Genomic DNA, 14,354 nt, shown 5'->3' with positions numbered 1-14,354 from the left:
TTCTGAAGGATCATGTGACACTGAAGACTGGAGTAACGATGCTGAAAATTCAGCTTTGAATCACAGGAATAAATTACTTTGTGAAATATATTCAAATAGAAAACAGTTATTTTAAATTGTAATAATATTTCACAATATTAATGTTTTTTACTGTATTTTTAATTAAATAAATGTAGCCTTGGTGAGCAGACGAAACTTCTTTTAAAAACATCAAAAATCTTAGTGGTTCCAAACTTTTGGACTGGACTGTACTGTATGTATATATATATATATATATATATATATATATATATATATGCATATCCTGGTCATTTCTTTGGCATTGGACATTTATGGCACTGGACTAACTATGACTGAGAACACGTTATCTCATGAGACTGTTTATAAATGTACTGGTGCATGAATTGTGATAAATACCAGAGTTGCTGATTGCATATTCAACAGCCCCACAACACAAATACAGTCAACTCATATACAATCAATAGATTTTAGGGTTTAAAATAATCATCAAAAAAGGTTCATGTTTCTGGTTGTTTTATTTCTAGGCCAAACTCAGGCTGATGTAAATCTATCATAAGCCTTTGGAGGGGAAAAAAAAACTGTACATTGGGACAGAAAATGAAATAAATTTATAAATACAAGAGTGTATCTGCGTCCAATGACAAAACAAAGTCTAACATGCGTAGTGAACAATTTGATGGAACACCATTTGAGGTCAACATTTCAGGAAACACAAGGGGAAACTTAATACTTGTACTGTTGAGCCTCACAGTTGGCTTTGTCCTTTCATAAACAGATATTTTTATGAATAACCCCAATCTAAACCAAAATGATGGTTCATGGTCTGAATCGGTTAAAAACCATTAGAAACAAACTCTGAATCAAACAAGGGTACGCACATTTAGCATACCAATAAAAGCCACATGCCTCAGTATATAATACTAAAAGTAGGGTGCTTTCAAATGTCTGTCCTTAATTTCTAACGTGGCCTGGTTCACAGTCTGAGGATAGGCATTTTGGTCAACTCTGTGAGACCCATTTGAGATTTGCACTTGTCTACTTCCCCACATGGGCAACATATTAATAATAATAATAACAATAATAATACTGTATTTACAGACCGACCAGATTGCTGACGTGGCAAGTTTTCACAAACAGCCAAAACTAGGTCAGTCACGGCAGCACAGGATGGTTATGTCATCAAAACATGCAGGCTATTTGTTAACGTGCAAAAGAGTGCAACATCTTTACCTTACTTTTGTGGGTGGGTGAGAAGCAATGACTGAAAGGTATGTACAAAACACTAAACGCCCAGCACTTAACATCAGGTGAAAAAAATCTCCAGATGAACAAAGAAAAAGAATAAGTTCAGACCTTTCAGAGAACATAACATCACCTCTAGTTCAGAGAGGGTTTTCATTAGTGTTGTAGACACGTGATGAACTTGCAGTGTCATGCTTTAGCAATGTAGTGTAAGAATGCCTCTAGACACGTATATCTTAACAGTCTGAGTTTTTCAAAACGGAAAAAGGAACGCAAGGCATAGTAGTTTTGAAATTTCCATCACAATCCTCTTGCTCCAAGAACATAGTGTAAATCAGTTTCATTCATTGTTTCTTGTCTGAAGATGCTCCAGGTCATGCTTGCAACTCCATTCGAGTGTTTGTGAACGTTTTAAATGACCGTGTGTGTTATGGCTTGCATGTTTACTCACGAAACCCTTCACTTTTTTCCCCAAAGATGAAAGGAAAAGCTCTACATTCAGAAGTTTGTCCTTGTTTTCTGTATTGAGGCCCATATTTTTAACACATAATCCCTTCTATAATAAAATCAACACAATTGCTTTACATCACTTTAAACATTATGGGATGTGGTATTGCGGTCCCATGAAATAAAAATTAATATAAGAACGTTTTAATCCTACTTTTGTTTTGTTATTTTTTGGTTGTCATTGTAGCCAAACCTACAAATTACTTACATTTTTCTCTTTTCTTTACATTTATCACTCGGCCAGCCAAATGATCCACTAACTGAGATTCAAGTGGTGTATTAGTTAAACCAACTGTGCCCATTTAAAATATCCAAATAACTCAACTAAACCTTTAACGCCACTTGTAAACACGAATAAGTTATTACTAATAAATTTAGTTAACGATTCACCTCTTCAGAAGATGAAGAAAGCCTGTTTCCTCCAATTAAGGAAGCAATGCCTATCGTGAAAGATCTGCATGCATTTTTCTCGATTCAAACCCCTTTACATTCAATGTTCCACAGATGGAAAGATGCATGAAAGACTAACTAAGAGGTTTCCAGGAGTTGGATGAAAAGAAAAGTTTGATTGCAGTGAGCAACACATCTCTCTGGGAAAATCCAGCAAGATTGTGATGAAGCAATAAAAAAGATGTCTGGAGGAGGCACAACTATGTTCCCAAAAGCACATGTAGGGCACTGATTAGACTCCATCCGGCTAGCTGTGAGAGGACACATCTGAAGAACTGCTGCTGTTGCTGTTGGTGGTCTGGGCCCTCTTAATATACAGATTTAGCAACTTCATCTGTGGAAATAAAAGACAGGGTGAATTTTAATACCGCACATTCTAATACCCATATAGACTTGTTTCTCTGATAAGAGCATGTATTTACACTTTCTACTGTATTTGTGTTATCTTAGAAGGTCAGGGTTAACATTTACTTATGATTTGACAAAATATGATGCAACAAATTAACCACTTTGCAGAAGCAATACTCAGCACCACACTGATATCAGTATTTTGAATAAAATACTTAGACATCTATACACATAAATATGGGAGGAAGATATTTAGTTTTTTAATTTTTCTTAATGCATCTCATCCATTTTCATGCATCATATTTCATTCCAAAATAAAAACATTTATATCTATTTTTCTTTCTTAAATAAAATTAATCTTATTTTTTGGACTATAAAGACTTTTTGCATTGTGAAATGTATAGCAATTAAGCACAAATCTCATCACTGTAACATCAAAACAAAACAAAAAATTAATCTTCCATATTGTAATGTGAAAAAAAAAAAAAAATTAATGATTTATTTAAAATATGAAAGTGATTTTAAATAAAAACACACTATGGTATCTTTAATTGTACTGATTTTAGTTTATGCAGATTTAAATAGAATAACACAAAAATAATGGGAATTACAAAAAACAAACAAAAAACCCCAACTCAAAGTAGAATTTGTGCTTAACAATCTTGACAAAAATGCAAAAATTCTTAAATTAAAAAAAAAAAGGGAAATTTGATTTTGAGGTGAAATGTGACCTGAAAAAGTTCTGATTAAATTCAGCCCTTTAACGCTAGTTTTTTTTAAAAATGTGTTATGAAATCCAAATGCAGTGAAAGTTAGCCAAATATAAAAACATGGAGCAGTTAAAACTAGAGGGGGGACACAAATAAATAGAGGACTTAGTGATAAGGAGGTTGAACAGGGTGAACTTTTTGGTGGACTTTGAGTGCATGTGACATACCTTGCTACCCGTGAGCTGGGCCAAGTGTGGCTTCAGCTCCTCACCAATCACAGAGTAGATGGCCACCAGACAGAACACGCTGGCCTTGCGAACGCTACTCTCTGTGTTATCATAGCCCTGCAGACAGATTTTTAGCATATTTTAGCATTAACATCTTCACAAACACACACACACACACGAACATCATCAAGAGTACAGGAGGTAAAAGTACAAAAAAGGCATGCTGACTATGCTCCAAAAATTCCAAATGCAGACTATGCTAATATACTTAATACTGTGACCCAATTTTGTCCAGTGGGGCGACCAAAGGTTAAATGACCAAAAGGGCTACAAAACATAGTCACAGAAAATCTATCCCATCTTAAATCTCATTCTCCATTCTGCATATTGCAACTGGTACACTGTGTCGGGGATATATGTAATATATCCAAGATCATTATGCAAGATGGTGCATACTTTTAAACTACCCCAGGTGAAAAATTTCTATAATGTACTTAAAGCTTTATTTTCATGCACTAATTTTGTACTTAATATACTAAAAATTCTTCTTTAGTACTTCTTAAGATTATCTTAAGAACATCTAAAAATGTATTTAGATACTACTTATAGTACATTTGAACCCATAGTGTACTACAAGTGGTACCTAAATATATTTTTTAAATACAGAGATAGTATATTAAAAGCACATTTTAGTTCATATTTCATGGTGTCTCAAAATAGCACAGTTGAGTACACTTAGATGTTCTTAAGATGATCTTAAGTCCTACTAAAGAAGAATTTTTAGTATATTAAGTACAAAATTAGTGTGCAAAAATAGAGCACTTTAAGTACATTATAGAAGTGTACTTTTTTTTTTTTTTTTTTCACCTGGGACTTGCACTGACATTCAAAGACTTCTCTCTGATCATATCAACTTGGAAGTAGGAAATGAAAACAACTTTAGAGACTGTATAGGAAATGAGAGAGTATTTCGCAAAGAGGGAAATGTAATAAGTTCCAATGTGACAGAACTGGCGAGGTATAAAATACTCACTTGTAAGAGGCCAGGGATGATGTCTGGCAGCAGCTGATGCAGGGACTCCTTGGCAATGCGCTCAACCACTTTGGTCTGCATCTTAATAGCAGCCAGGTTGATGGGGTAGTCTGCGGTCTGTACAATGGGACACAGCACCTTGATGCATTGCTCTGGGTGAATGGAGCCGGCCAATGTAGATGCAGCCTCTTCAGCCGCCCTAACCACCTGCACATATAATATTTAACAATCTGAGATCTAACAGAAAATTAGATGGAAAAATAACTTTATTTGGATTAGTTCACAGTACCACAGACTGCTCTATTACTGCTGTATTACATGGAAGTACATTTGGGAAATAAAATGGCGAATGACTTATTCTCCACAGCTCTGCATTTCATTCATTTATTCATCTAGGTGTTGGGTTTGATTGCTTGGGTCATCTTGCTTTAGATGTAACCAAGGTGCTCAGTGTACACATGTGCAGGTGTTGTATTCAAAATGGGATTAAAGAGACCAGTCAGCTCATTTTACTCTTAATGAGGCTGTTACAAAGAAAAAGTCACCTAGCCAGCTTGATTTCTCAGAAACAATGTGGTCACATGTGAGTGGTATAATGGTGACAATGGAGTTATCAATAGTTTAAAATAATATATTCACATACTACAAAACTAGGTTTATTCTGATCGCATTACTACAATGAAGTAATACAAAATATATTATAGTATAATCATATATTAATTAGTCTCTTCACCTTCATACATTTTCATTATTATTATTGAATATTTTAATAAATAAAAAATACACTAGAACAATACTAGCTGAAGTATGATTTTTTTAAAATTTTTTTTTTTAGTTGTAATCATATCAAAGTTGTATTACCTAAATTGATTTGGAAGTTAAAACAGGGCTGATTCTAACCTCTTTATGAGAGTCCTTGTGGGCTTCTAGTGTTTTCATGATGGTGAGTTCTGCATAGTTCTTGAAACGCGCTGGCTGGTTCCTCAGGATCTCCTTCAGAACCCGTAAAGCCAGTGCTCGGATAGTGTGCTAAATAATCAGACAGAATGCATACTATCATTAATAATCACTACAAATAAATACATACATAAATAAGCAACTTGACATGTAAGACTTAGGGATTATAAAGAATGTGCCAATTGAGCATGCGAGTTTTATGGTGCTTTGACTGACATCTTTGTCCCCCAGTGTCTCCAATAGCAGCAATAGGATTGTTTTGAAGTGCTCGTCCCACACAGCCAGGCTGTCTTCACGGGCGATCTTCAGCAGCTCGATCAACGCCCCCTTCCTCTCCTCCACTCGCTCGTTGTGATTAGACAGCTCCTTCAGCAGGTCTGCCACCAAATCTGAATGATCCAAAATGATTCAAATCAGAGCAGAAGACAATCTGCATAAAAAAGCTACTATTCTACTTCAGTTGTACTGGAACACTTTAGATTTTTTGGCTCATCTGTTTTGAGTATATGATATTCAATATTATTGAATCTTATGAAACATGTCAAGAACATGTCTGGGTCTGTGTTTGACCTCAAGTCTAAAAGAATTACATTATATTTTGCTTTAAAGAAGTAAGCCTATTTTAGGCCTATTTTGTTTGAATCATGGCATTTAAAACAATGCTAAAATATTAAATTGTTAGGTACATCACAGAACTAAAAAATTATTTTGTATTTTTTTTTATTTATCATTTTGTTGTAATATTTTTGTAATAACTTAATTTATACTGAAAAAAATGCATTACAGTTTAATACAATAATTACAGCAATAACAATTACCAATTAAATGGAATAATATAATGGATAATAATATAATGGACATGTTTTCATAAGATTTACCCTTATATGTCATGATTAGCAAGTAATGTACGAAGTAAAAGTGTTTTGATGTTAGTTTTAGTTAGTAGTTAGTAGGGTTGGGAATCGAAAAATCAATTCCAATTCTGGAATCAGATACTTACGGTCAGGAATCGGATACTTGTTATAAAATTAAAACTGATTCCTCTTATCGATTCCTTTGTATGCTTTTTAATGATTTTAAACGCAAGAGGCCTGCACACACATCCAAAACATGCACACAGAAAGCCACCTCTCATGCTGAATAGTGCGCGATATTGAACTGAGTTCTCTTCTGAGTCTCTTTGCACTTCAACGGACAAATACACTCAAAATTCTGCCAAAATTTCCTCGTAAACACAGTCGGTTATGTCTTAAGTGAACGCAAACAGTTGACAAAGACAATGTATAACAGTATATGGGATCTGTGCAGCTCTTAAATTAATCAAACAATCAATCAACAAAGAGAAAATTCTATTGCTGTTCTTGACAACTTTTCTAACTATATTTGTAATGTATATTTTATTTATAAATTGCAGTGTTATTTTATATTTGATTACATTTTCTGTACCTGAAATTCTTAAATCACTTTATTTCAATTGTATCTTTGTTCAGTTGTATTTATTTGTGCGATTGCTAATTTGTTTTTTTTGTTGTTCTTTTTTATTTACTAAGTGTTTACTTGTCTTTAATAATGCTTGAAATGTTATATTAGTTAGGCTAGTTGTTTTTGCTATGGTATTTTTAAACCATAGGAAAAAGTTCCTTGTCTAAGTGTTCTTTAGCCTGTTGATATTTGTTCATGGTATTCAGCTACAATGAAATGTTTTATAACAAGATTAAGAATAAATGTGAATGTGTGTTTTTTTTTATTTCCCCCTTATTGGAATCAAAATTAGGAATCGGAAAAGATAAGCAGAATCGTTAAAATTCAAACGATACCCAACCCTAGAAGTTAGGAAGGTTTAAGTATTCACTTAGACTCAGGTTAAACATAATTTTTTTATCAAAGTTATTATAAATTATATCAATGTGTTTGCAAACAAAGAAGCTCTGTTAGTTGCAAAGCAAAATGCAAGTAAATCTTCTCCAGGTTTCCATTTAATTTGAACAGTCCTACTGTATGACTGTATTGCCTTTTCTGATTGTAGGTAGCCTGTAGCAGTTACCAAAACACCCTGTTAGCAGAGCAGTTGTGTCATTTTAGGTTGACATCACATGCGAGACACTGAGATGGATGACAATGAAAGAGAGGAGGTGGAAGGGGAAGTAAATGAAGAAAAATGCAACAGTCTTGTTTAACTGTGCAGGTCTTTACCAGGAGTAAAGCCCTTGGGTAGCACCATCTTGTTCTCACCACAGTCTTGTCGACGGCCTGTAGAAGGGGAGGGACAGGAGGGGAAGTGATGACACACAAACTCCACTATCCTACATGCTACAGCCGCATATCTGAAACTTACACTTGTAGGGGGTTAATCACTTATTTATATTTTATAGTCTCTGGGCGTCATGTTGCTAACACTGTCAAATAGCTAGAGATGATGAAGGTGTAATTTCTGCTTCAACAGTGTCTGCCCACTTTTCCAGCAAGCTTGGTTCATTAAGAATTTTTCCCATTTATTATCTAAAAAAACAACAGTTACTTCTGGTTCTCGAATCTGATTGGTTGAGAGGTCTTTCCAGCCATGCGATATTCTACCAGTATCACCACGGGAACAGTTTCATCGCTTGTATCTCACCGCTTGCAGCATTTTCACAGCGTGTGTCATGGCGGAGGAGCAAACCTATTTGAAAATTTGCTTCAACGTTTTCGGAGATGTGAGCTCCAGGGTGTCAGCGGCAATTTAATGCTCATGTACCCCACAGAGAACAGCCTTACCTTGGCCATTTCTCTGATGTCTCTATAGTGTGAGAGTATGAGATCTATAGTATGAGATTAGTTTTGGGTTTATCTAATGGGCAATCTTTGGTCTCAATCTATTATTTGTTCCAGAGCAAATATTTTTGGCTTAGCTTTGATTGTGTTTATAGTGTGCAATATAACATGTGTTCATGTTTCGCGTGTAAAAAAACACAGTATTTTTCACATAATTTACTTATCTGTATACCGCTGTTTCCACTGTCATAAAAACGGGCTGATGACTTGTTCTATGAAGTCCCTCCTTCAGAAATACGTAACGAGTTCTGATTGTGCCAGCGGTTCCTGTGTTGTGATTCGACAGCAGCTTAGCGAACCTTGCCCGGAAAGGTCACGCCTCTTACCATAACGTGGAGATGCACGCGCTCAGTGTTATTGTAAACATGTCTTTAATTTTACCCTATCAATTTGAGCCGGAATCAGACCCGGTGATTGGACTGCGGGATGAAAATAACAGCGTTTCGACGACATGGCGACGAAATGGCGACAAACACACTCTACAAACGCAACTCTTGTGTATTCCTGTGGGCGGAGGTTAGTCAAAAAACTGTTTTAGTGACGTCATTAAAGAAGGAAGTAGAGGGATGTAGTCCAAACTGGCCGTTCGATGTAGGCGACTTCTGTTAAATAAAATATCTCGCTTGGCATTGAACTTTGAGCTTTAAAATTTTACAGATTTTATTTATACTCTAACAACAACATTACACACTAACTAAAGTTTGAAACATGGGATCACGAAGAACGGGACCTTTAATGCTGTATCAGAGTGTTACATTAGATGCCATTAGATGGCGACAAGAGACTGTCTATATGGGTGAGTCAGTAGCAAAGACTTTTATTTTGAAAGAGACTGAAGCAATGTTGTAAACAAGGACATTATATTTACTTTCAACAACACCATGTAAGATGCATCCAAATTTACCAGCGCTGTGATGGGAAATTCCCATAACCGTTGAAAGGATACTACGACAAAGATATCACTTTGATCAGTGTATCATTAATATGAGATTGAGCAAAACATTATGACCAGTCACAGGTGTAACGAATATTGTTGATCATCTCCTAACAAGGTCACATATTAAGGTCTGAGTAGATTAGATGGTAAGCAAACAATCAGTTCTTGTAATCTTTGTGTTGGATGCAGGAGAAATGGGCAGGAATAAAGATTTGAGCGACTTTGACAAGGGCCAAATTGTTTTGGCGAGGTGACTGGGTCAGAGTATCTCTGAAACAGCAAGGCTTGTGGGATGCTCCTGGTCAGCAGTGGTAAGAATTTACCAACAGTGGTCCGCGGAGGGACAAACCTTAAAACCGCCCAAGGCTCATCAATGCACAAGGGCAACGAAGGCTATCCTGTCTGGTCCAAGCCAACGGAATGTCTACTGTGGCACAAGTCACACAAAATTTAATGATGGTTATGGGAGGAATGTGTCACAACACACAGTGCATCACACTCTGCTGCATATGGGGCTGTGTAGCCGCAGAACAATTAGAGTGCCTATGATGACCCCTGTGTCCACCATTGAGCATCGGAATTGCCCTTTACAAGAACTCACTCTATACTCTCCCTCTTATTTCTTGCTATTCTTGTTTTTGCTCATCCTAAAGTGTTTCTTTACACAATCAAAGATAATGGGTGCAGTATGGAGAACAGACGTGAGAGTGGATGTACAAGCTTAGAGCAGCATATTGACTCACAGTCTCGGAACTGCTCCACGTCGTCGTCAAAGACAGCCTCTTTCAGGGCACTTTTGTCATAGGCCGTGATTGTGTCTCCATAGCCATAGGGTGCAAACTCTCTCGACCGTGGCACAGCGAAAGACCGCGGGGATGGTGTGTTGAGCAAAGATGTTTTGTTATCCAAAGCGGTTCGGCCACCCTCCACTACATCCAATCCCAGTCTTGCGTCAGACCCTGGAGATGCCCCTTCCTTCCCAGTCTAAGACAGGAAGAGTGAAAGAGTGTTGTGTTGATTAGGCATGCACAATATGTCCAAAAACTCAAATCAAAAAGGTAGGGAAAAAGAACCTAGATTACTTTGCATTCACATTGTATCTGCAATTGAAAGTGAATTTATAGTCCACTTTAGTTGTTGTAGGCTCTCACCACAGTCTCACAGCTACTTTTAGAATTCTAAATAAGTAAATAAAGAATTCTTAAAAGCATATACTCACGGCATCATCCTTCTTCCCATCACGTCTGATTGGCTCATTCAGGTCTTCTTGGCTGCGGTAACTGAAACTCTGGATGGCTTCTGTGACACCACGCAGTGAGCTAAAGATCTCATCAGAATTCATGTTCTCTGTGTCATACTCCAGCATACTGAAAAGAGAAATAAAGTAAAAGAGGGAATAAACATTGAATGGATTGCAACACACACATATAAATAAGAAAGCCAAAGCATACAATATATGGACAAAAAAAATAAATAAATAAATTGAGTGCACAACTCCAACATGCACCTACAGGTGAATAAATAGATGCAAACATGGTCAGTTAATTACTGTAAGAAAACCTATTTCACATCCATTAAAAATTCCTCCACATAGCTTTGTTTCTTAGTTGTACATTTTAATCAACCATCATCCACAGAGGGAAGTTTGTATTTGGAATGATTTCAAACCATGGCCACTAATATTTGTGCCCCTGTGAGGCTGGGAGTGGGTGGGAATCTAAGCACCCATCCCGCCCCCTCCTCGTCATGGCTAGCGGCTGAGTTACCTTGGTGAGAGTGCGCAGCGGAAGGCCCTGAGGGAGGGGCCAGCAGGAATAGAGGAGTGAGACGGAGGAGTAGGAGGAGGAGGAGAGGGAGAGGGGTGCTTTAAGAGCCCATCGACACTCCAACCCCATAACCGACTGTGCCCACAGAACGGCCGGAGAGGGAGAGAACAGGGCAGAAGAGGAAGAGAGAGAGAGAAAAAAAAAGAGTGGTCCAGTCGGAGTGTTGTGATTAGCAGCATGGGTTAATAAGTTTCAGAGGACCAGAAACCCCTAAATCGTCGTCTATTGTGTTCTGCAGATCTCTTTAAAAGAGTTTTAGACCCTGCATGAGAGGATGACTCTCCAGGTGATTTGGATCCCACCCCAGAAATGCAGAAATTCATTTTAAGGGTTTCAGGTTGTAAAGGGAAAATCCAATTCGGATGTTTAGTACATGTTAGAGCCATTAAACAGGGTGACAGGCCTTAGAAACTGCTGTTGAAAGTCTTCGTGCCCAGAGTGAGATCATGCTTTAGAATGGTCAGCATATGGGAGGAGGGAAGAGGATGTGTTACCTGGGTGACAGACCCCCGTGGGAGCAATTTGTAGGTGAGGTGAGAGGACTGGTCCTGCTGGTGGGGTGCCGGGGTGGCGTGCGGCCCATTGTATTACTTGGTGAACTCTGTGAAGAACACAAAGTTGAAATGATAAACAAAATCATTTCAGGCTAGGCTAAACAGCAGTTGATAACAACAAAATAATATTAGTGGCAGATCTTTATCATTGACTTTTTATCTGTTTGTTCGAATTACTGTCAATTTCTGGCTGCATGGAAGCGACGTGCATGCGGTGCGTTTTTTTCAGGCGCATCGAGATGAAAAATTCTCAACTTTTCAGAATGCCGCAAGCACAACGCAGGTCATGTGACAAGAACCAACCGATCAGCTTCGGCCTTTCCGTAACAAAACATTGAAAGCTCAGCCGAACAGCTGATCATAGCTGTACAGGGTGGTTTTTATATCTCATCTCCATAAATATATCTAGTAGTAAAGCTGAAACTTCCTCGTCGTTGTGGAGAGCGCAGTTCATGGTTACATAGCAATGACAGACGCCATGGGAGCGCAAGCACTTGTGGAAGAGGAGAAAGCGACGCGGCCACGCTTTCCACACGTTTTAGACGCGATATGCGAACGGCCCCAAAGACATCATAAATTTTGCTGCTTTAGCTCAAATTAAGCTAGAAATGTTTTTCAGACTGGTCCAATATGTTCTAGAATAAAAAAAATTACAGTCTTGTGTTTTTACAGCAAAAACTGTAAAAAAAATCCCAGTAAAATTTACGGTAAAAAAAACGCCAGCTGTGGTTGCCAGAATTTTACCGTAAAAAATACGGTAGCAACGTAAAAAAAAAAAAATCTGTTAAATTTACGGTAAAATAACATATTTCATTAACTGATATTAATGTTAATTTACCAACCTAAAGAAGTACTAATATCTGCTTTGCACCTTTATAATACACCAAACACAGTGGTGATGAGAAGGACAGCACTAACATATAGAAGGTGCACACAGTGTCATTCACACACACACACACACACTAAACACCATCATGGTAACACACATGACATTTTAAAAATGCAATAAACATTAATTTAACAACATTAGATGTAACATAAAACCCTAATGTACATAACTGATTAGAAAAAAATGAGAAAAACTAAGAAGCAACAGAGTTATTTCAACGAAAATATATCAAATGTGAAGCGTCACGCAGGGAATTGTGGGTTGTGTCGGTTTTTCACTGTAAATTTTACAATGAATTGTTATTTTCACTTCCAAAAACTGTGAATTTAACAGTATTTAAATGTACCGTTAGATCTATTACAGTTATTCACCGTATATAGTACGGGAACTTTCTGTAAACCAATTAACAGTTTTTCACCGCAGCATTTTTACAGTCTTTTACTGTTAAAATCACGGTCATTTTTAAATGTTTAGTATCAGAAAGATTTTTAAAAATAAATTCTATTCAGCAAGGACTCTTTAAAATCATCAAAAGTGACAGTAAAGACATTTATAATTTTACAAAAGATTTCTATTTCAAATGCTATTCTTTTGATTTTTCTATTTGTCAAAGAACCCTGAAAAAATTTATCATATTAGAAAAATATTAAGCAGCACAACTGTTTAACATTGATCATAATAAGAAATGTTTCTTGAGCAGCAAATCAGCATCTTAGAATGATTTCTGAAGGACCATGTGGCACTCAAGATTTTTTTTTTTCTTTTTGATCAAATAAATGCAGCTTTAGTGAGACTTCTTTCAAAAACATTTAAAAAATCTTTTGAATGTCAGTGTATATTACATCTTTTAATATACAATCTCATAAGAGATAAAACAAGAAATCTTACCACGCTGCTGGTGTTGCTTGAGTTCTTCAGATGGTTATGCAGGAGCTTGGTGGCTCCATCCTGGAATGTTTTAGGCAGAGCGCCCAGAAGCATGGTGAACTCAGGAGTGTTCAGCTCAAAGAGTGAGATCAGCACCACCTGGGCCGCCTGCACAACACAGCACACACCTCATGAGATCCAGCACAAATACTAACACCGCAATGAACGGGAGCGCACTTATACATGCTGAGAAAATCCGGCGGCGATAACTCAGAATAGAAAGAGAGACTGTATAAGGAAATGTGACTGCAGTGCTCCTATGAACAGAAGACAACTGGATCTGATATGTCACCTACACACTGGAGTTCACACATCCTTTGACATTTGAGAGACTGGGTCCAGCTTGATTTCACAAACAAATTCCTGATTGTCAAAAGCTCCGTCAAAGCCTTCTCTAGTGTGTAGGTGTTCTCAGTATCAGGGATGGGAATCATAAGTGACGATTCTTGTTTCAATTCCCCTTAACGATTCTAGTTTGAGTGATTCAATTAATGAATCTTTTAGTGGGGAAGAAATAAAAAAAAACAATCCTTACTTACTGCCTTCAGTATCATTTAGTCAGATGTGATCATTACAGATTTCAACAGATCAACAAATAAATTATAAAATTGCATTATACAATTCTTGATGGTTATTTCTGCTTGAATAAAAGACAAAAGCAAAATATCACTCTTATCGTAATGACAACAGCGGTTTAAAGACCCAAACCGGCGAGATTCCCAACCCTGGTAAATCTGACTTGTATATTTCACTCAATTCATAGATAGCTCAAATGCCCATGACTCTGTTCTGTTTAATGTTAAACACATGCAAGAACACTGATTCACTCACTGTTATTCTGTGAAAAGAAACAAAAAAATCGATCTTAAGCAGTGGAGCGTTAACAGCAATTGAGAAACAAAAGGAAACTTTAAA

The 14,354-nt window shown here is 37.0% G+C and overlaps 1 protein-coding gene across 1 annotated transcript in view; it reads right to left on the bottom strand.

Annotated features, from left to right (window-relative positions):
• Positions 1-517: 517 nt before the first annotated feature.
• The window catches only part of clasp1a (cytoplasmic linker associated protein 1a), an 82,033-nt gene continuing 68,196 nt past the window's right edge, over positions 518-14,354 (bottom strand). The window contains 11 exon segments of the mRNA XM_048193553.1: positions 518-2,554; positions 3,506-3,622; positions 4,539-4,745; positions 5,439-5,567; positions 5,712-5,884; positions 7,689-7,745; positions 9,987-10,227; positions 10,463-10,610; positions 11,010-11,144; positions 11,564-11,670; positions 13,401-13,547. Coding sequence (XP_048049510.1) covers positions 2,468-2,554; positions 3,506-3,622; positions 4,539-4,745; positions 5,439-5,567; positions 5,712-5,884; positions 7,689-7,745; positions 9,987-10,227; positions 10,463-10,610; positions 11,010-11,144; positions 11,564-11,670; positions 13,401-13,547 — 1,548 coding nt within the window. The 3' untranslated portion in view covers positions 518-2,467.

Source organism: Megalobrama amblycephala, linkage group LG6, assembly GCF_018812025.1.
Source record: "Megalobrama amblycephala isolate DHTTF-2021 linkage group LG6, ASM1881202v1, whole genome shotgun sequence".
Lineage (NCBI taxonomy): Eukaryota > Metazoa > Chordata > Actinopteri > Cypriniformes > Xenocyprididae > Megalobrama > Megalobrama amblycephala.
The sequence above is the reverse complement of the archived record's forward strand: the minus strand, read 5'-3'. Positions and strand labels throughout refer to the sequence as shown.